This window comes from Pelobates fuscus, chromosome 1 (genome assembly GCF_036172605.1).
Source record: "Pelobates fuscus isolate aPelFus1 chromosome 1, aPelFus1.pri, whole genome shotgun sequence".
NCBI lineage: Eukaryota > Metazoa > Chordata > Amphibia > Anura > Pelobatidae > Pelobates > Pelobates fuscus.
The window spans coordinates 69,680,520-69,701,841 of record NC_086317.1 but is presented as its reverse complement, the minus strand read 5'-3'; the positions used below and the strand labels follow the sequence as shown (position 1 = coordinate 69,701,841).

Below are 21,322 nucleotides of genomic sequence, written 5' to 3'. Positions count from 1 at the left end.
TATCGATGTAGTTTGTTTGCTTTAAATTTCTTGAGTTCTGTATTGAAGGATAGCAAACACCACTAGTAATGGGCGGGGAAGGGGGGGTAGGGTATAATATCCTTTCTGGCACGATCCAGGTCTTGACTCATTTTATATTCCTTTTGTACGTTCAATGTACCAGTCAGGTTGCTTTTTTTTTTTTATTGCATTTATAGTGGAAATTACAGTCTGCGTGAGTGCACTTTCTCATTATTAAACCGTTTCCTGTTGTGCTATTTATAGGGGCAAGGGGGAATCCAAGGTAAAGCTGAAACGGTCTCAGAGTTTTGGTGTTGCCAGCGCCAGCAGCATTAAACAGATCCTATTGGAATGGTGTCGCTCAAAAACGATTGGCTACAAGGTAATACTGTTTAGGAATTTGTTTCCTTCCCTGTAATAATGATATTTTATTTATGTCTGTGCGTGCCACTCTGCAGATGTCTTCTAGAGACTTTTCTTATAAACTCAAAGTATTGAAAGTATAATAGTCATATATTTAGTCATTTTAAAATGTAGTCTGACTCATGTGTTTCTCAGTATTTCCTGAAAAGTTTATACTGTATAGTTATTTTGTTTTTGTTTTTTCGTAGGGGAAATTTTTTCATTTATGTTATGGGCTTACAGATATATTAAAAAAAAAATTAAGTATGAAAACATAATAAGTGTCCCAACACATCATCTTATTTTCATTGACGTGACATTTGTTTGTTTGACATGTTCAGATTTATTCACTAAACTCCACATTTTAGCAAATTAAATCTAAATGGAAAGATTTAGGCAAACACAGGTTTGGAGAAATTCTCCACTTTAGTCATAGTTTTTTTTTTTTTTTTTGCCTAAATATAGTTCTATTTAATGTGTTAAAAACTGAAGTTTATTGAATAAGTCTATCTCTTTGTGATGGAACAAATTTTTCTTTTTTTTTTTTTTAAGATCCCCAAGAAAACCAGTGGGCTCTTTTTTTTTTTTTTTTACAAAAAATAAGTTTAAATGTTTCTGCTTACCCCTAGCTGTTAAGTAAACTGTTTAATGTAATTTAAGCAACATTTTTTTTTTTTTTTATCATACCAAATCACTGATCATTTTAAATCAAATTTCACCAAAATCATTAAACTCAAATCCTCCCCAGATATCTTGTTATATATTTTTAATACAATGTGTAACAAATATATAAAGCAAAATAGCTAATATTAAAATATGATTATTTAAAAAACATAAAGGGCATTTTTTTTTGTGTGCATAATAACTGTTCCGAAACCGCTCTCCGTACGTTATCTTTGTTTATGAGATTTGCAGGGAAATTAATGAAGGAAACAGTGTGTTTATGGGAATAGCGAGAGAATAACAAACATAGTTACGAACGCACAGCCACTTGTGAAAGTAATACATAAACATGTGCATAACTACGCACGTCACATTGTATATCTGCACACAGCTTGGCTTTCTGGAGCACGGCTTTAGGAGGGTAAAAACAGACATTTTCCAGGACTGAGAGAGTGCAGAGACATTAGGGCTATTTGAGGCTGCATATCTAAAAATGCCATCTTGTTCTCAGAGCTGTCCAGAAGTGTCATCACCAATACATTGTGTGTAGAGCTGACACAAGGAAGCCTTTGTTCTGCTCTGTGTGCAACACAAGATGCAGTGAAGTCGATATCATTTTGTTCTAATTTTAAATCTAAAAGAAGCCGAGGATTTTTTGTTAACCCCATCTTTCTGTTACTGAAGGCTAGGACTGTGTAAAAATGTCCTGTGTATATTCTTGTACAAAACGAAAAGCAATGTTCCAAAAAGACACGTTGGAACTTTCTGCACAACCAGTCATAACTAATATTCTGAGACCGCCGGACAATGGACTTCAATATTGTTGTAAAATCTGGAAACTTTTATGTCTAAGCCACTTGATACATTTCTTTTTTGGACTATTTGATAGTTGCCTGATCACATGACACATTTAGTCGACAACAGCAACTGTTCAGTCAGTGACACTAATATTTCAGTTTGGATTTTACTTAGCTAGAATTAAGTTTACCAAATTGCTGAAATAACATAAATTTTTAAATAGCCGTGTGGGAATATTATTTTAAGCCCATTGAATTATTAAAAAAAAATGTTTTTAAGGGTTACGCCAGCAGTCTTACTGGAGGTGTGGGGGGGAGGAGAAGGCACCATTTCCGCATAATATTGTCAAAAATAAACATTTTTACTTACCTGGAATCCAGAGCCAGAAGAAGCTTGCGTCATTGACTTCCATGCCTCTGTCTATGGTCACAAGAGCCCCGCAGGCTCAAAAACAAGCCTGTGATTGGACCATTTTGCCAGCTCAACTGCAATTAGCAGGGGGAGTTGGGAGTGAGGAGAAAACTATCTTCCACTTGCAGGCGCTCTGTCTGCAAGGCGGAAGATTAACACATCTGTCGCCAGTGTGCTGTGCATACTGATGTCAGATGTAAAATATGCACAGAATTGACATTAGGCTGCCCAGCACACAATTAAAATTAACTCCGGTATGTGCAGTGTTTCAAGCAGAAACACTACACATACTTACTGCTATGACCACTATAGTGATTTGAATCACTTCAAATAATTTCAAGTCACTAAACTGGTCATGGTGGATGGAGTAACCATTTAAAGGGTTCCTCCAACCATTTTTCATTGTTAATAAAATAATGCCTTATTGGCATTGTTCTAATTGTCCCACCTTGAAAAATGCTCAAAGAGCATTTTAAACTAAAGTTTAAAGGGATACTGTAGTGCCAGGAATACAAAGCTGTATTCCTGGCACTACCAATCCCTCTGCCTCCCCCCTCCGTCCGTGCATTAGACCTCCCCATAGGAAAGCATTAAATCAATGCTTTCCTTTGTGGAAAATCTGATGCTGTCGGCCCTCATACAGAGCATGAGGACATCCCGCATCAGATAACAGACCAAAAGTCCGTTACGGTCCTGGAAGCGCCCGCAGTGGTTGTCTGGTAGACAGCCACTGAGGGCAGACTTAGTGCTGCAATGTAAAACATGTGCAAAAGGGACACAGCACCCAGAACACTTCAATGAGCTGAAGTGGTCTGGGTGCCCACAGTGTCCCTTTAACTTGCCTTGCCTTGTCAAGGTCCAATCAAAGGCTTCTCATAGAGAAGGCACAGCATTCCAGGCTGCCTAAAATGTGTGTCCTGGAGTTGCAACTAGCCACCAGCACACAATTAAAAATATCGCTTGATGTGCAGTGTTTTAAGCTCAAACACTGCACATCCATACTCATACCACCATAACCACTACAGAAAACAGAAGTTGTTATGATGGTTGGAGTAACCCTCTAATAACAGTTGAAACAGTGCATAGCTTTCATGCAAACCTATTGGTAACGCTACTCTGTTAAAAGCATCATGCCTATTTTCTACTTACTTACTGAGACAATCTCACTACCAAAGTCACTTTGTTTTAATGAAGTTATTTTAGGTCTAGGTGCTGTCCCTGCAGCCGTGCAACGGAAAACTGTTTACATTTTGTGATTGCATTGCCTGTTGGTGGCTGTCAGACAGACACCTGGGGCTTCTGACACAAAAAGATTAAATAATCGAATCTGTTTGATACCAGGTGTCAGCATGCAAAGTATGCTGACGCCGGATGCTATGAACAGACAATGCTCCTCATAGAAGATGGGTGGATAACATTATTTGCTGCACATGCATCTCTGAGAAGCATCTGATTGGACACAGACCATGAATGTTGATGATCTCCCCAGAAGAAGAATGGGCTACAGTGAGGAGATTGTGTTGACATGGGAATATTGGTATGTTTTTTTTTGTTTTGTTTATGTTGTTTTTTTAAAAAGATTTTTAACAAAAATGGGGCTTAATATTGTAATAAAAAAAAAAGGAAACGAGGAACACTATAGGCACCCAGACCACTTCAGTTCATTGGTGGAATGTTAATGTAATTTTTGAGCAACTGCAATAGTGCTAAGACTGCCTCTAGTGGCTTTCTACCAGACTACCTGGATTGTAGCAGACTCTGAGCCCCTAAACACTGGGCATCCAGCATGAGTGAAATTCCCATAGGAAAGCATTGATTCAATGCTTTCCTATAGGAAAGGTCTAATGCATTTGCTGCGCTTGCCGTGCATGCTCATTAGGTCCCCCATCAGATGACGTTGGAGGAGGCATAGTGATGACCCATTGCCGAGGAAGATTGGTGCTGGAATCAGGTGAATGAGTAAAGAGTTTTTAACCCTTTATGTGCCACAGGTGCAGGGGAGCAGAGGGAGTGGGGGGTACAGAAGGCACTATAGTGTTAGGTATACTATAGAAACACTATAGATTCCCTTTAAACACTGTATTGGGACACACTACATGCATGTGTTTCAGTCAGATTCATTGCCACAGGTGTATAACATCAAGTACCTCGCCATGCAGTCTGCATTTACAAACATTTGTTTAAAAATTGGTCATTCTGAAGAGCTGAGTTTGATGTTGAAGAACGTGACTGGCCCACACAGAGCCATGACCTTAACCCCATCGAACACCTTTTGGGATGAACGAACGGAGATTGTGAGTGAGGCCTTCTCGTCCAACATCAGTGCCTGACACTCCAAAATCTTGTGGAAAGTCTTCCCAGAGGACTGGAATCTGTTATAGCTGCAAATAGGGGACTAACTACATGTTAATGTCTATTTAGAATGGGATGTCCTAAAAGTCCCTGTAAATGCATAAACATTTATAAGTTTTAGCTTGGAGATAATTGAGGAGATACAGTAAGAAACTCAATTATCTCCCAAGCAGAGGTGAGGGAATATGTGGGATGTAACCGTTGTCTGGTTGGTTAATGCCTAATTGCCTGTGGGCGCCTCCCTTGCAGGGGAGCACTGCATAAAAGCAGAGTACCTGCCATTAAACACCAGTTCTACTTCACCCTCAATTTGGAGTGCCGTCTCTTATTGGGGGAATCTGCTACAAGGGATTGCTATGCTTGTCATACTCCCTTGCTAAATCACTGTTAAGCTCTTGTAAAAGTTTGTTCCTGTCTTGGTCTCTGGAGGAGTCTACGGTGGTTATAGTGTCTGCTGAAGCGCTAGGAGCATCCTTCAACTGAGGTACCCAGTCGGGGTGCCCGTCGATTTGTTACAGTCCCTGTTGGTGTAATGGTCAGGTGTCCCAATACATTTGTCCATATAGTATATATTTTAATTAGAATGTTTATTTAAAATGAATCTGCCTCATCCTGCCCATCACTGAATTCCACCACCACTCTTGTTTGTGGGTGAATAAGCAGGGCAAATCTAAAAGCAACCGTAATAGTGAGAAGAACCCATATAAACCTAGGGTGGAGCCATGTATCCAGAGAAACATGGACACGTTTCACCTGGAAACAGAACTAGGAACCTATAATGGAGCATGATTTAGTTGCTCAGGAGTGGATGAGCATATCACAATCCCACATTCCAAAAGACATATCTTCGCTCCTAGCTCTGAAAGTTGGAATTATACTGACCTACTGACCAATGCATTTTTATGCAGTAAATACATTCAACTAAATCTTTTAAATCATGAGTTTAGTAAATCATATATTGGAAGATAAAGTCAGTATTTATATGGTTTGCTGCACTGCAGGCTGTTCTAATCTAAGCAATGTTTTTGTTGTTGTAGAACATTGACCTCCAGAACTTCTCGTCCAGTTGGAACGATGGAATGGCTTTCTGTGCCTTGGTCCACTCCTTCTTCCCAGAAGCTTTTGATTATGATTCAATGGTCCCCACAAACCACAAGCAAAATTTTGAAACTGCATTTTCCACAGCAGAGTAAGTTGTATTTTTGTTTGTTTTTTGAATTCTGCATCTATATGTTCTCCAATACTGACCAATATACATAAGTAAAACCAGATGCACTAAGTAAATCTTAGTATTAGTATTATTATTACGGGTATTTATATAGCGCCAGCATATTCCGTAGTACTTTACAATATTATCAAAGGGGGAGATTTAACAATAAATGAGAACTACAAAAATTTACAGGAACAATAGGTTGAAGAGGGCCCTGCTGAAACGAGCTTATAGTCTATAGGAGATGAACAATATATTTGATGTAGTAATAGCTTAACACAGAAGACTTTCTTGATCCAAAAATAAAACTAAAATGGTACTTCTAGTCCATATTAAAGTTATTTTTAAGATGTATGTGAGTTATACATTACTAAATATACTAATGTAGAAATAGACAAACATCACTAAGAATAAGGCTCAAAACTCACCAGTGTCCTATTAATCATCTTTTTTTTTTTTTTTGTATCAGTGATTCATGCCTGAGAGTGTTTATGAATGAAACTTTAAAGGGACTCTTCACTTCCCAAATAAAAAAAATATATATATCACTATTTACTACGGTAAAAATACTCCAATGAAAAATATGCATGCATTTTACTATGCATTTTTTTCATTGTGGATATATCTAAAATAACTTGCAAAAGCTGTGAATTTCTAGTCTAAAGCCTTTGCAAGCCCTCCCGTTCTAACCCCTCCCAGACTTTCTGTGGCTGTCCAATCACAGACTTCCCAATGCAGCTCAATGACAAGTCTTTGCAAGGTAGGTGCTCTGGGCAATTACTTGCCTCGAGTTTAGCTCCACTGAGCTAACTAAACCAGGAAGTAACAGGACCTGTTGTCTGATTGACAGCCAGAGAGTGTAATTGTGTTAATTTATAAAAGTGCCAATTTCTAATTTTTAGAAGGAGCACACACTCTTCAAAGTTTAGTGATCTGGAGTGTCCCTTTAAATACATCTCTGTAGCAATCTGTAAACTCTCTCTAATGAAAGGTCTGCATTCTGCAAATAGAGCTGGCAGCTGGCACATTCTTGCAGTAGAGCTGGTAAAGTGAGCATCCAGTGCTCCTCTCGCTTGGGAAGTTGGCATCTCTTGTGAATAGTTTGAAATATCAAAGGACTGACTAAAACCTTTCTGGAAGAGAAAGTGAACTTTGCTTGCACCACATACAGTGTTATTCTATCCTTCCTGATTCAATACAACATATAACTGTCAGAGAGGGTAGAACCACACACTCCTGATTTTTTGGGGGGTCAGTTTTATGATCAAATTGAAAATTTCAGCTCTCTGGGTTTTTTATCTTCTAGAACAATGATGAATACCCTTTCTGTGTTTGGTTTCTCTTCATGATTGCTTTACGATTTACCATTAAACAACTTGTTGTTTGATGGGATCCAGCATTAAAAGTATAGGTCTACTTCGTACAACGGTAGAAACTAATAAAAAAAAAAAAAAAATTATGCAATGACAAGCCTTCGAATTGCCAAGGAAAGAGAAAAGGATAGTCCATAACAATCTTATTTAAATGAAACGAGAATGACAACAATGCAAATGCATTATCTGTGCAAGGATTATGGAGAACAGGAACCAAAATCAACTAGCCAAAACACAAGATTGGGGAATATTGATGGTCAAAACAAAACTAATCACATGCACGGAAATAGTGCAAGAACCAACAAAAGGGCTCAAATGTCCCAGAATGGGTTTATATGATGGGATGTAGACTTGGGCTGACATACTGTTTAGGTCTGCTGGGTTTGTGTCAATAAAAGACACAGATATGTGTCACCTGATGTGATTTATGCTGTTCAGACCGGCTTAAGGCCTGGAGTGTCATAGGAAGGATGTCTGTTGCCAGCTATTGTGGCAAAATTAATTCTGCTCCTAGAATGCAGAGTGATCTCGAGTTTGGAATTCATGACCCATTCTCAATGATCAGGCCAGAACACCCATGATGGAACACTTTATGTATATTTTAACTAGTTTAGCCTAAGTTTTACAACTCTTTGTTAACAGTCTTCTTTTGGATGTATTCGTTCTGGAAACCAGGACATGACCTAAGGAAATCATGTGGGCATTACTGATTACTTAAGGTGCACTAAAAACAGATGTGGAGATGTACTTGGCGATCTCAGGATAATTTTGCCCTTGTTGATAGTTGGCTGGGTAACCTGACAAACTCGAGCACACGTGTCAGGATGTCATGCCTACTTTACAGCTGTGCTCAACGTGCCCTTCTTCTTCTGGGAGCATGACTGTGGGCATGTATAGAATTTGTGTCTATACTGTCCAGCAGCATTAGTAGGTATGTATTTAATAAACATTCTGGCTTTTTGGAGGATTTTCCATTGTTTCAATATGTCTAAAATAATTTGTTACCTTGTTGCCAAAACAACACACGTAAAACAAGTTTACTGCAAAGTACTGGCGGACATTAAAGGGAAACTCCAGTGCCAGGAAAACAAACCATTTTCCTGGCACTCTCCCTCCCACCCCCTATCCCCCTTACCAGAGGCAGCGACGATGTCCCAAGTCGCTGCTTCTCCCTCCTCCGCCGCTCCTCCTAGTGATTGCGTCGGCCGGTGGGTGAGACTGATCCCGCCCACCGGCAGGGGGACCTTATAAAAAAACTGCAATAATTGCTGTTGCAGGGTTAAGATTAGTGTGAGTTGTCACCCAGACCACTCCAATGGGCAGAAGTGGTCTGGGTGCCTGGAGTGTCCCTTTAAACCTGCTCTAACAGCAGCATTCTGGGTACAACAGTCGAATGTGAAATAAGCTCTTTATCTCTCTTCTCCTGTGAACATTCACTCACAATACATGGCCATTGTGTTTGTTTTAGGATTTTTTTCACTGTGACTTCATACCATGTCAGTCACCCCCACCTCCCCTAGTCACCCCTGTGGAGATGCCGGTCATCTATGTGCTATGTGTTTACAGAGTCTGCAGTCATATCTAACTTCTAACCTTGTAGAATATTACAGCTTCATTCTCCTCAACAAACTGGAATGTTGGCTATTGAGCCATAATGCATTGCATGCCCCCTTCAGGCAAGTGTTAATCATTAAATGTTTCAGGTGTTATTAAAATCTAACACAAGAAAATAACAATTTCCTGACATATGTGGGCACTCTGAAGTCTACAGTGGTAAAGATTCTAAATAACCTTTCTTTTGGTGGGTGACATAGAAAGAAAAGAAAAAAAAAAAGTTCCTATAAGCTGAGAATCGTTTGGAATTCAAACTGAATTTAAAGTGAATTTCAAATGTAAGGCCATAATATCTCAATTGGAAGAATTAGCCAATTCAGCCATGTTCACGGTTTGACTATTCTGGTCTAACGTTTTATGTTCAATTTAAATTTACATTGAATTCCTGAACATTATCGCTTTAGTGTATAACCCTGGGTGTGAGACTTCACTGCTGATCAGACCAAAATCTTTCATAATGACTATCTACCCAGCCAGGGTTTCTATCAGTTCCATATTACAGCAACAATGTGTTATTGTGGGAACAACGCAATGGCTATTAGCGGCAGTATTGTGCCCTGGAGGATAGATACGAAACTAAACATTGTTTTGGTTTGGTTTTTTTGACCCTCTTGTATGAGTTTAGTTGCATTTTAAATTAGACCTGTCACCTAAACATGTTTAATTTATGAACATTGTTAAGTTTTCTGTCTCCGTATTGTTTAACTAGCATGTCAGCATGAGTCATCTTGTATTTATTTTGCAATCATCTTTTTACGCCATTGGGCTTTCTATGTATTGATAATCCCCAGCTGCTGCATGACAAGTGTCCCACGTGTATTGATCATGTTCCCTTTCCAAAGTGATCACTTCTAAAACAAGATTAGGCAGCTGCCATTGGTGCAATGTGGACCAGAGCTCACGAGATCCTAAGACAGTCTGCGCATTCTGAGGCTCATTTCACATGTAGAACACATCACTTCTAGTACAAAAGCCTGCTTACATAGATGTAGAAAAACACGCAAATAACGGCATCTTTCCAAATGTCTTCCCTAATCAGAATACTTCCTATATTGATCCTAGCCATGCGAGGAACAACAGGCTTTTAGTGCAGCTAATTATATATTTGTTTCCTGCTTACATTCTCTCAACATATGAACGCCAAGTAGGCGTACTGACGGTTAGTGTAGTAGGCCGCAGGACCTTCAGTCATGGATTGGATAATTTGGAGTGGCAAAAAGGCGTTTATTAACAAAGTAGCTACTGTTACTTACAATCTCCATGTAGTATTTTGTGCTTGCCAACAAACACAGACAGAGCAGTGGTCTCTCTTACTTATTCTGTATACTTTTATTTTTGTACTTTTAATCATTTGTATTGCTGGTTGTACAGTGCAGGACATTTAGGTTGAAACTGCTGTCCTCTATCTAGCCAGACAACCTCAACCCTTTACCTTTTAAATCTCTCCCATGTGGTGTGTATAGGGTGGCCCATAAGTCCCTACCCATCCATATATCTTGTGTAGCTGTGTGCTGGATGAGTAGGGGCTTATGGGCCACCCTGTAAGTAGCATTCTACTGTGATGGAATGTAAGCTGTGGTTTCTACTTTCTACCCTAGAAGTTATTTTCCTTCTAACAGTCTTGGCTTGATGTCATTGTGGGAAAGGGTCTAATGAAGTGAAATTATTTTCCGGTACATCCTGTTGTGCAGGTGTCTACGAATTGTCAAAACCTAAAAATTACAATTGTCTGGCTTAAAGTAAAGTCACCACCATGACTCTGTTTTTTTATTTTACTATCTAGACTTGACTTGACTTGATCAGCTAGTTCTGCTGCACTTCCTACTTTTATTCCCAAGTATTAGTGGAATAGAGTATGGATGCTATTCTGCAGACGTACAGTGAAAATGATTTAGAGCAGTGATAATTTAGTTCTTTGGCCGTGCCAACCATTCCTTAAATCCAAGCACATGGGGAGCAGGTGAATGCAAACTGTGGCATTACCATCGCTCCATCAAGCACCATCTGTAATCCCCAGGGATTTAGTAGAAGGTAGTGTCAGAAATCCTGTGGTTAGAAATAGAAATGTGAAGTTCGGGTCAGAAGTGAACTCCTGTCACAGTGGTTTTAATTAAATACAAAGAATGTGGCACAGGATGAAACAAGCCACAAAGCACATTGGCACGATCACGGCAGGTCATCTGCTTAATGAAGGATGGTGCTTTTTGACTATTTAAAAGCTTCAGCCCCACTGCCAGCCCTTTCCTCCCCCTAAAGGTCCATCCATCTGATTAACCACAGCTAACCCCAGAACCTTTTGATATTGTATCATTCTCACATGACTGACATTAAGTCGGGTAGATTCAGTTTCCTTAAATTGCTAGTGATAGTGTTATTTTTTTTTATTTTTTTTATTTTTTAACTCTGCTTGCCTGGTAATGCAAGAGCCCCATCACAAATCTTACTTGGTTGTTTTCAAAATGAGTTTCCATAGAAATATAATATTTGTTTCTATTGTAAAAAAAAAAAATACAAAAGTTCTATATATATTCAACATTTACACAGTAGATACACTCTTACAGTTACAGAATTTTAAATAATTATTAAAGGAACACTTCGAAAAAGGGGGGGGGGGTGCTATTTAGTAAATATACGCCCAATTTATTTATGCATTGGGTCATTTGGGGTATATCTAAATAAATACATTCAAAAGCTGACTGTGACGGAACCATCCGTCTGTCTGGTGCTTTAGTGGATTCGACTATTTTAGGCCATCCGTCTAAAGGACTGATTTGTGATGTTATGAAGCATGTTTTACCGTTCCAGCCTGTTTTCCAGCCATTCACCTCATTTTGCACGAACTCCATGTCTAACATATGGGTGGCCGCCATTTTGGGACTTTTGCACGTGTTCGCGGCCATCTTGCGTGCGAACAGCGGTGTTTGCCTGTGAACGCGTGGAACTAAAAACGGATACCCAAACAGGCGAACACCGCTGAGACCTCCATACACCCAGAAGTTCGTGTTGGAACTACCGAACGACGAGCCATTCGGTAGTTACTTGTAATCGGCTATGGGGAATCCAGCGAACTCGGAGATAGTTGTGGATGATGAGGATTTCGTATGATTTTAACCGGCGAACGGAGACCGACTGCAGGGCCAAAACTTATGGAACTCTTTTCGGCTAGAAGATCCGTGCAGTCGGTCAAAACTTCAATCATCCATAACTCCCGAACCCCTTAACCGAATGGGCTGGGATTTGGACAGAGTGTTCCCCTAACCAAGACCTTTCAAGCGATGCTGGACTTAAAGGTGTACCCCCTGGTTTTGGGGTACATCCATAACTGGGGTAAATTATTGTACAGTATAATTGTGTTATGTGGTTATCTGAGGGGAGGAGAGGTGGGGGTGTTACCCTGTGTATAATTGGTTATTTTCATCCTCCCCCTGGGAGTGCCCTGTGTGTGCCTTTTCCTAATAAAAAGCAGGCTGGATGTTCCAGTCCTCAGATCTTGTTTTGACCCTCAACACGGAGCTTCAGTCTCGTTATTGGGGGGATTCTTATTTACGCTTAAGGACTATTATTGGGAACTTATGCCGTTTGGTGGATATCGTTATTCGAGAGATTACTGCTTCCCCTGGTTATGGTTCGTGGATTATACAGTATACGAACAAGGACTTGATACGGTGAGAGGGGAAGGTGGACTAAACAGTGATTTACTTATTAAGACAAAAGGGGTCTTAACACTGACAATCTTCTCTCTGCAGCCTTTGCAAACCTTTTAGCAGATTACGCCTGCCACTTCCGTTGGTTCAGTGGAGCTAATCGAAGACGGGGAAAGAACCTCCCCTGCTCTTTGACTGACTGCTGGGCCGGTGTTTCTTAATTGAATTAGAAAAGTGCCAATTTCTCTCTGGATCCTTAAAATACTCAAGATTACAGAAACGCTTGATGTGTGAAGAGTGTGTCGTCTCTTCATTTTACAAACTATGCAGATTTCAATAGAAATTGGCACTTTTATAAATTAAGCTTGTTACAACCTGCTGGCTGTCAGTCAGACAAATAGTCCTGTTACTTCCATCAAGAGGAAGCAATTGCCCAGAGCACCTGCCTTCCAAAGACTTCTCATTGAGCTGCATTGGAATGTCTGTGATTGGACAGTCACCGAAAGTTTGGGTGTGGCTTAAAGAGGAGGACTTGCAAAGGCAGTAGACGGCTGTTGTCAGCAGTTTTTATATATTTATACCCCCAATGAAAAAATGCATAATTAAGTCCCTTTAACCCCTTCACGACGGGTGACGGACGAGGTCCGTCATCCTGGGGATGCCCTTAACGACGGGTGACGGACCTCGTCCGTCACGCGGTAAAATTAACCCCAGATCGCCGCAATCGCGGCGATCGTGGGGTTAATGGTGCTCCGGTCTGCCTCTGCATTAGAGGCAGACCGGGAGCACCGGATCGGGCTGTCAGAGTACATGTGCCCGCTCTGACAGCATGCCAGAGCGGGCACATGTGCTCTCTATACTCACCTCCGCCTCCCTGCACTTCCGGGTTCAGTGTGAAGTGCATGGAGACAGATCTTCAGTGATCCTGCCCCCTGGTGTTAAAAAAAAAAGTTAAATTAAAATCCCTCCCCCCCCTTTACCCATATTAATAAAAAATTAACCCCTTCCCTGCCAATTGATCACTGACTACAGTGATCAATTGGCAGGGATTACATTTTAATATGATCTGATTTTTTTTTTAACCCCTGAGGGTTAATTCTTTTTTTTTTAACCCTCAGGGGTTAAATTTATTTTATTAATTAATTTAAATATTTTAAAATTATAAATTTAGCTAGCTGGGGAGGGTGGAAGTTAGTGGGGAATTGGGGGATTTAGTGTTAGGCTAACTAGGGGTTAACGTTAAAAAAAGTTTTAAAATAAGCTTTAAAAAGTTAAAAAATTAAGTAAAAAAAAAGTTTTAATAACGTTTAAGTAAAAAATAAAAAAAAATAAACCCTTTACCCAGTCCAAATAAAAATTAACCCCTTGCCTGCCAGTCTATCACTGCCTACAGTGATCAAAATACAGATCACAGTATTATACTGTGATCTAATTTTTTTTTAACCCCTGACGATTAACTTTTATTTATTTTTTAACCCTCAGGGGTTAAATTAATTTAATTAACTAATTTAAATATTGTATAATTAAATATTTTGCTAGCTGGGGTGGGTGGGAGTTATGGGAAAATGGGGAATTTACTGTTAGTGCTGCTTACTGCTAGTTAGGGGTTAACGGTAAAAGAAAAAGCTTAGAAAAATGTTAAATCTGTAAAAAAAAAGTTTTACGAAAGTTTAGGAAACTTTAAAAAAATGAATAAGCAAAACAAAAGTTTAAAAAATAGTTTTAAAAAGTAAAAAAAGTTTTAAAAAGTAAAAAAATACATTTAATAACGCTCATTACCACTACACCTGGTACAAGCTAGCGGAAAAATGATCCCATGCTAAGGTTCAAAATATGCCTTTTGAAATACCCTGGGATGTCTTCTTTAAGAAATGGTATGGCTTTATGGGGTATTTGGATTATATAGCCTGGTAAAATACTCTAAAATGGGACATGGGCACAGCGTAAAAATTTAAAGTTTGAAAAAAATGGAATGGCTGTGTCCCAAATGTGCCCCTCCGATGTCCACATATACCTGGCAAAGGTACATACGGGGGTATTTTTGTACTCAGCCGACATAGCTGAGCAACATATAAAGTATTATAGAGTGGTGGTACACAAAATGTTTGCAAAATATACTGTGCAAACTCACTTTGTGTGTCAAAAAGGCAGAAAAAACGCTTATTACCACTACACCTGGTACAAGCTAGCGGAAAAATTATCCCACACTAATTTTCAAAATATGCCTTTTGAAATACCCTGGGATGTCTTCTTTAAGAAATGGTATGGCTTTATGGAGTATTTGGATTATATAGCCTGGTAAAATACTCTAAAATGGGACATGGGCACAGCGTAAAAATGTAAAGTTTGAAAAAAAATGGAATGGCTGTGTCCCAAATGTGCCCCTCCGATGTCCACATATACCTGGCAAAGGTACATACGGGGGTATTTTTGTACTCAGCCGACATAGCTGAGCAACATATAAAGTATTATAGAGTGGTGGTACACATAAGGTTTGCAAAATATACTGTGCAAACTCACTTTGTGTGTCAAAAAGGCAGAAAAAACGCTTATTACCACTACACCTGGTACAAGCTAGCGGAAAAATTATCCCACGCTAAGGTTCAAAATATGCCTTTTGAAATACCCTGGGGTGTCTACTTTAAGAAATGGTAGGCCTTTGTGGGGTAGTTTGAATTTAAAACTTACGAAGATGCTTGGAAATTGCACATAGGTCCAGCGTCAAAATTCAAAGTTCTGTAAAAACTGATATGGCTTGGTCTCCAATATGCCACTGTAGCTTCACAAAATAGTGCCAAAGACATTCATTGGGGATGTCTTTTTACTCAGAAGACTTAGCTGAGCATAATTTGGGGGGTTTGAACTTAGTGGCACATATGAAATATACAAAATGCCCAGCAAAAATGCAATCCGTATGTAAAAAATGCACACAATTATTTTTTACCACATACTTTGGCATGTAATGGTAAAAAAATGGGGGCATGTTAAGGCACAATATGCACCTTATGAGATACCCTGGAGTGTCTACTTTTACAAATGGTAGGCCTTTGTGGGGTTTTTTGAACAGTCAAACTGTTATAATACCCCAAATGGAAGCATAGGCTCATTAAATCCGTCTCTCAAAATTCTACTGTGAATACTGAAAAGGACAGGTCTCCTGTATGGCACTGTAGCTTCACGAAATAGTGCCATAGACATACAATGGGGGTGTCCTTTTACTCAGAAGACTTAGCTGAGCATAATTTGGGGGGTTTGAACTTAGTGGCACATATGAAATATACAAAATGCCCAGCAAAAATGCAATCCATATGTAAAAAATGCACACAATTATTTTTTACCACATACTTTGGCATGTAATGGTAAAAAAAATGGGGGCATGTTAAGGCACAATATGCACCTTATGAGATACCCTGGAGTGTCTACTTTTACAAATGGTAGGCCTTTGTGGGGGTTTTTGAACAGTCAAACTGTTATAATACCCCAAATGGAAGCATAGGCTCATTATATCCGTCTCTCAAAATTCTACTGTGAATACTGAAAAGGACAGGTCTCCTATATGGCACTGTAGCTTCACAAAATAGTGCCAAAGACATACAATGGGGGTACCGTTGTACTCAGCAGAAGTAACTGAACACATAATAAAACTTTGTACAGGAATAGCACACAACAACTTTACAAAATACACATGAGAAGTTCTTTGTTATACGTTTGTGTGCGAAAACCCCCCAAAAACACAATTTTACTCCAATATTTAGCAGAGGTTGGCGGTAAAATGGCTACGTAGAAAGTGTCAAAACAACCTTAGGTAAATAGCCTGTGATGTCTACTTTATATAAATATATACTTTTGTGTGGCAATTTTGTTTTATTTTATGGCTATTAGGCTTACAAGACAAACATACCAAATTCTAAAATCGCTCCATATTAAAATTTTATTTTACTCCTTGTGCTTTGTGACCTGTAACTACCAAAAAAAACTTAAAATCCCAGACACATTATATATTCTGTAAATCAGAACAAATAAATGAATTTATTTTTAATTACTTTCCTTAACCTGCACTAATTATGCACACATTATGATTGCAAAAACTGTAAAAAAAAATATTTTTCATTTTTTTTGCATTTTTCTGTATTTTTTTTATAATAAGTAAGCATTTATATATTTATATGTTATATCAAATTAAAGCCCTTTCTGTCCTTTAAAAAACAGTATATAATATGTGTCGGTGCAATAAATGAGAGAGATGCAAATTGCAGTTGAACGCAAACAGCAAGAAAATGCAAAAATTGCTTGTGTCATTAAGCGTAAGTCAAGCTTCTGAAGCTCTGTCCTTAAGGGGTTAAGCTGAAGTGAGGAGAGGGCCTTTCATATTAGAGAGAAAGAGAGTGAGAGAGAAAAAGTTCCCAAAGAAATCCCCCCAAAAATTGAGGGCAATGTTAAAAAAAAAAAATCTGTTTCTACTCATTTCATTATTGCATGGCATTCTAGGAACTTTACAACAAAATAAAATCTTCTATTCTTGCAGTGTGGTTCTGCGTGTGTATGCATGTATGTATGGAATGCTCTTGCTTTTTTGTTATTATTATTATTATATTATATTATTATTATATTAACCCTTTCAGTTCCCTCTTACGAACTATATTTTTTATCCCTTACAATTTCAGGAAATTTGCCCACTGTGACCGGCTCATTGAAGTGGAAGACATGTTAATGATGGGTAGAAAGCCAGATCCCATGTGTGTGTTCACCTATGTGCAGTCTCTCTACAATCACCTGCGACGCTTCGAGTGACCTTATTCTCGACACCACCGCCCCACCAATCCCACCATCTCTTTCGTTGCTGCAAAAGTATGCCAGGCATGAACAATGACCATGGCCGCATACCTCTTCTTCACTGATGCTCAGGCCTGCCTCAGCCGGTTATACCTTCTATATAGACAGATAAGATAAAAATATACACAAGGTGTCGAGGACACTATTTCTACAAAACCAGAAAAGAAGAGGGTGGGTGTGGGAGCTGGTTTTATCACCTCCAGTTATGTTAACAATGTCTACAAGCTGTCTTACGTAACACCCAGACAGCACTTTGTTTGGTTTGTGAGCTGTTGCCACACAGGGGACACGTTGGCGGGACTGAATGAGGATATGGTGCAGTCATTACTGTGCTCTTGTGACAAGGAAACTGTGATAGAGGCTTCTGTTGCGAAAACAAGCATGTTCACAAAGGCATGTCCTCATAGTGAGTTATTCAGTAATTGTACTTCTGTTTTTATTTACAGTCTGGGCTATAAGCTTGACGGCTAAGGTTTTTTTTTTGGGGGGGGTTTGTTTTTTTTTATTAAATTTTTTTTTTTTTTTTTTTAAACCCCATTGTGCCTCCTGAGTCCCTAGAAATATTTAACTTTGGAAGATCACCAGAGGCAGTTTTACGTTAAGCAATCATTTTGTTTTTAGGTTATTAAGTGCTTGTTTGACGTAGCTTGCTCTTTTTGCTATTTAGTTTTATCGTTTTAGCTTACTAAAATACCTCACTGAGTTGACCCTGCACAGTGCAGCCTAGAATATAATAAGTCCATCCAACCAAAAGCACCACTTAAAGGTCAAAAAACAGGTGGGTCGACCCACTTGTGTTTAAGTAATCAGAGAGCAGTATGTTTAATGTTTTGAGTTCTTGAGTCTAATTTGAGCACCAGTGGGAGACAACGCAGGTAGGTGGTATGTTATCCAAGTTATTAGTGTCCTCTGTTGACTGTTCTAAACAATAAACCAGGCAACTCTTAAAAAATACAATATAAATGACAGCATTTTTGAAGTGCAGGATATAATTTTATTAATTCTCTAAATGGGAAAAATAAACACGCAATTAAATTGAGACAGTTTAGGAGAACTGGAATAAGAGGTAACAAGGCCCTGATGAAATAAACACTTTTATTGGGCTCTACATCCTTAAAATCACAAAATATATGAAAGGGACTTTAATGATTATATTCTATGAGGTGTCACACTTTCAAGCATGTATCTGATGCAAGCAAACTTACTGTCCACTTGTAAAAAGAAATGTTACAATAAAGTTACCCCAAGATGGAGATTCTAGAACCCATATCTATATCAAAGTATCCTGATCATGTACATTCTCCTATACCCATATGTCCTTTATTGGGCATGTATGAGCTGTGAATGTGTTTAAAAGTTAAGGAATGCATTGACCATTCTCTTGATTGCTTTATGGTGATTTAGGGACATCCCTGGCACATTGCCACGTTACTGGATCCTTTCGGATTTGCACTCTTGTACATAATTTGGATTGACCGTTCAGCAGTGATTATTTAATAGATGATATCACTCTTTTTAGTTGGCCCTGAGAAATGTCTGTATGTTAAGAGTATTAACATTGTATTTAGCCTCAAAGAGCAATCAGGGTGCATAAAACAGTCTAATATTTCACTCCAGGAACTCCTATAATGAGGTTTAACTGCTATTATACTCCTTCTTACTCAATGTCTTAAATTTGCAGTTTGAGCCGGAGGAACAAGGTCCACTGCCCCTTGTAAAACTCTGTGTTCTGGATTGGAACAAATGTCCCTGAGAAAAGGGACACCAAGACTTGAAACTAAAAATAGTAACATTGAGATAAGCATCTGTCAGCAAGTGGTATTGTGGGGCATCAAAAAAACAGGCGAACGATTGCTTGTTTCTTGGGAGTCTGACTAATGTACTCCGGTGTTCTCTGATTTTAAGTTGCAGACTCTGGTCACAAAAGGTTTTTTCTTTGGGCTGAAAATGTAAAATTTTATGCGGATTTTATACTTGCTAACTGGGAAGTTTAACCACATTAGAAAGCCAAAATATAAGACGCTGAGGTCAAAACTCTGTGATAAGCACGTGTGCAATATTTAGCAATCCAACCGCACATACTAGGTTTCTGGCCAAACATAAGGAGATATTGCATACAGCATCTGCAGCAACATCAATATCTTACTGTTAATGCAAGAGAAAAGTGTGTGTTTTCTCCTTCCCTTCTTCAAATGTGTTATCTAAAATGTAAGTATATGTAAATATTTATATTTAAATTCCTTTTTAAAAACGGTGTTTTAATAAATTAAAAATTCCACTCAAGTGCCAAAAAGGTAAATGTTTTTTACCGCCTTTTTAAATTTAATTTTAAATAATTGATAATTTGTACTTGAGACGAAAACACCTAAGTGTAAACTTTTAAAAATTATTTAGCAGGATTACCACATCATCCACTGGTGTCACTATGGGGGTGTAGATTGCACCCTGTGACACCAACAGGGCTAGTGCTATCTTATGGCGGCAAAGGCCTTAGGGTGACCTGGGCAACCAAGCCAGAGGGTGCTGTGTACCTTATTGGGCTTGTGAGGGAGATCAAATATCTCCCTCAACAGCCACATGCACCTACTGATGAGTGCCCTGAGACCTTCTGGTCTGCACCTTCATTGGTTGCAGACCTCGCGTATTTCTTTTGCAAAACCCGGCTATCAATGACCGTATTGGAACGTTGCTGTGGTAACCTGCGGCAAAACTCTTACATCAGAAAGCTGGAAATTGCAACAAGAATTTACAAGGTTTCCACCCAGTAAAGATGGAGACCAGAAGTGCTCACCACTGGACCACAAGGGATCTCAAACTGTCTGGTATGGGAGGAGGTCCATGATTTGGTGATGCTATGAGACACTACACTGCATGAAACCAATCCTAGTGATGCTACTGCATCATCTTTACTCACTTGAAAAATAGTTTAAAAAACTTGCATTGACCCACATTGCATTTTTATTGAGTAATGTTTAATGCAGATCATCGTTCCATCACAGATACAATACTGTAATAACATCAGTTTTCCCTTGTAGATTTTATTCAATCTTGTGATTTGGAAGTGTACAGGTTTAGATTATTGTATAGAGGGCCTGGTTAGGGATCATAAGGGATTTTGTCCGTAACATGTTAAAAGGAAGTTATTAAACAAAAGCCTCTCCGGTAATTCTGGATGATTCATTGTTGTCTGGACAACTTAATTTTGTAGCATAGAGCTTGTCACCTAGTAGGTTACATGTGCTGTTTCACTTGGATTAAACATTATCTCCGTGTAAAGAATTATCAGGCCAGTAATCTGAAAACAATATTACTCAATTTGTACATGAATACTCTTCCAGACTAGATATCCCGAGATATCACCTGTTTTCCACTGCCAATGAAAGAACTGGATGGGTTGGGGGGGAGAGAAGGTTCTGCATCAGAAAAAGGTGGTATTTGACTGATAAAAGATGAGGGGAAACAGCTAGATGAGGGGAAACCTCACTATTCCCTTTTTGTTTTCCCTCGAGAAGAACATTTGACCACAGTTAGGGAAGAGAGATAAAGATTTTCTAAATATTCTTGGTAATGCCATGGGCATGGCCCTAACCATTTGTTTGGACTTCTTGGATGTCTCTCTAGCTATTTAATTATGAAGGAACTATATAAATTATTTTATATTACCGTACCTTAAAAACCCATTGACATTCAAAGTGTTCATCTTTCGAAAGGACAAGTACGGTCTATTTTTCCAAATCCTCTGTCTATTTAATTGCCCGGTGTCCCTGTTTTCTAGGAGCTTGGAATATTGGATGTGTATCAGTGTAGCTCAGAGTTCACCCACAATAAAATCTATAGATGCGTGTTAAAGGGGTGCTATAGTCACCAAAACAACTTTAGCTTAATGAAGCAGTTTCTGTGTATAGTTCATACCTCTGAAGTTTCAGTGTTCAATTCTCTGCCATTTTGGAGTTAAATCACCTTTGTTTCTGTTTATGCAGCCCTAGCCACACCTCCTCTGGCTGTGACTCACACAGCCTGCA

At 38.9% G+C, this 21,322-nt stretch overlaps 1 protein-coding gene across 1 annotated transcript in view; it reads left to right on the top strand.

Annotated features, from left to right (window-relative positions):
* SMTNL2 (smoothelin like 2) overlaps window positions 1-17,777 on the top strand; it is a 94,380-nt gene extending 76,603 nt beyond the window's left edge. Inside the window, exons 7-9 of the mRNA XM_063443842.1 lie at window positions 265-382; window positions 5,664-5,815; window positions 17,132-17,777. Coding sequence (XP_063299912.1) covers window positions 265-382; window positions 5,664-5,815; window positions 17,132-17,258 — 397 coding nt within the window. The 3' untranslated portion in view covers window positions 17,259-17,777. The remainder of the gene's footprint in view (window positions 1-264; window positions 383-5,663; window positions 5,816-17,131) is intronic.
* Window positions 17,778-21,322: the final 3,545 nt, after the last annotated feature.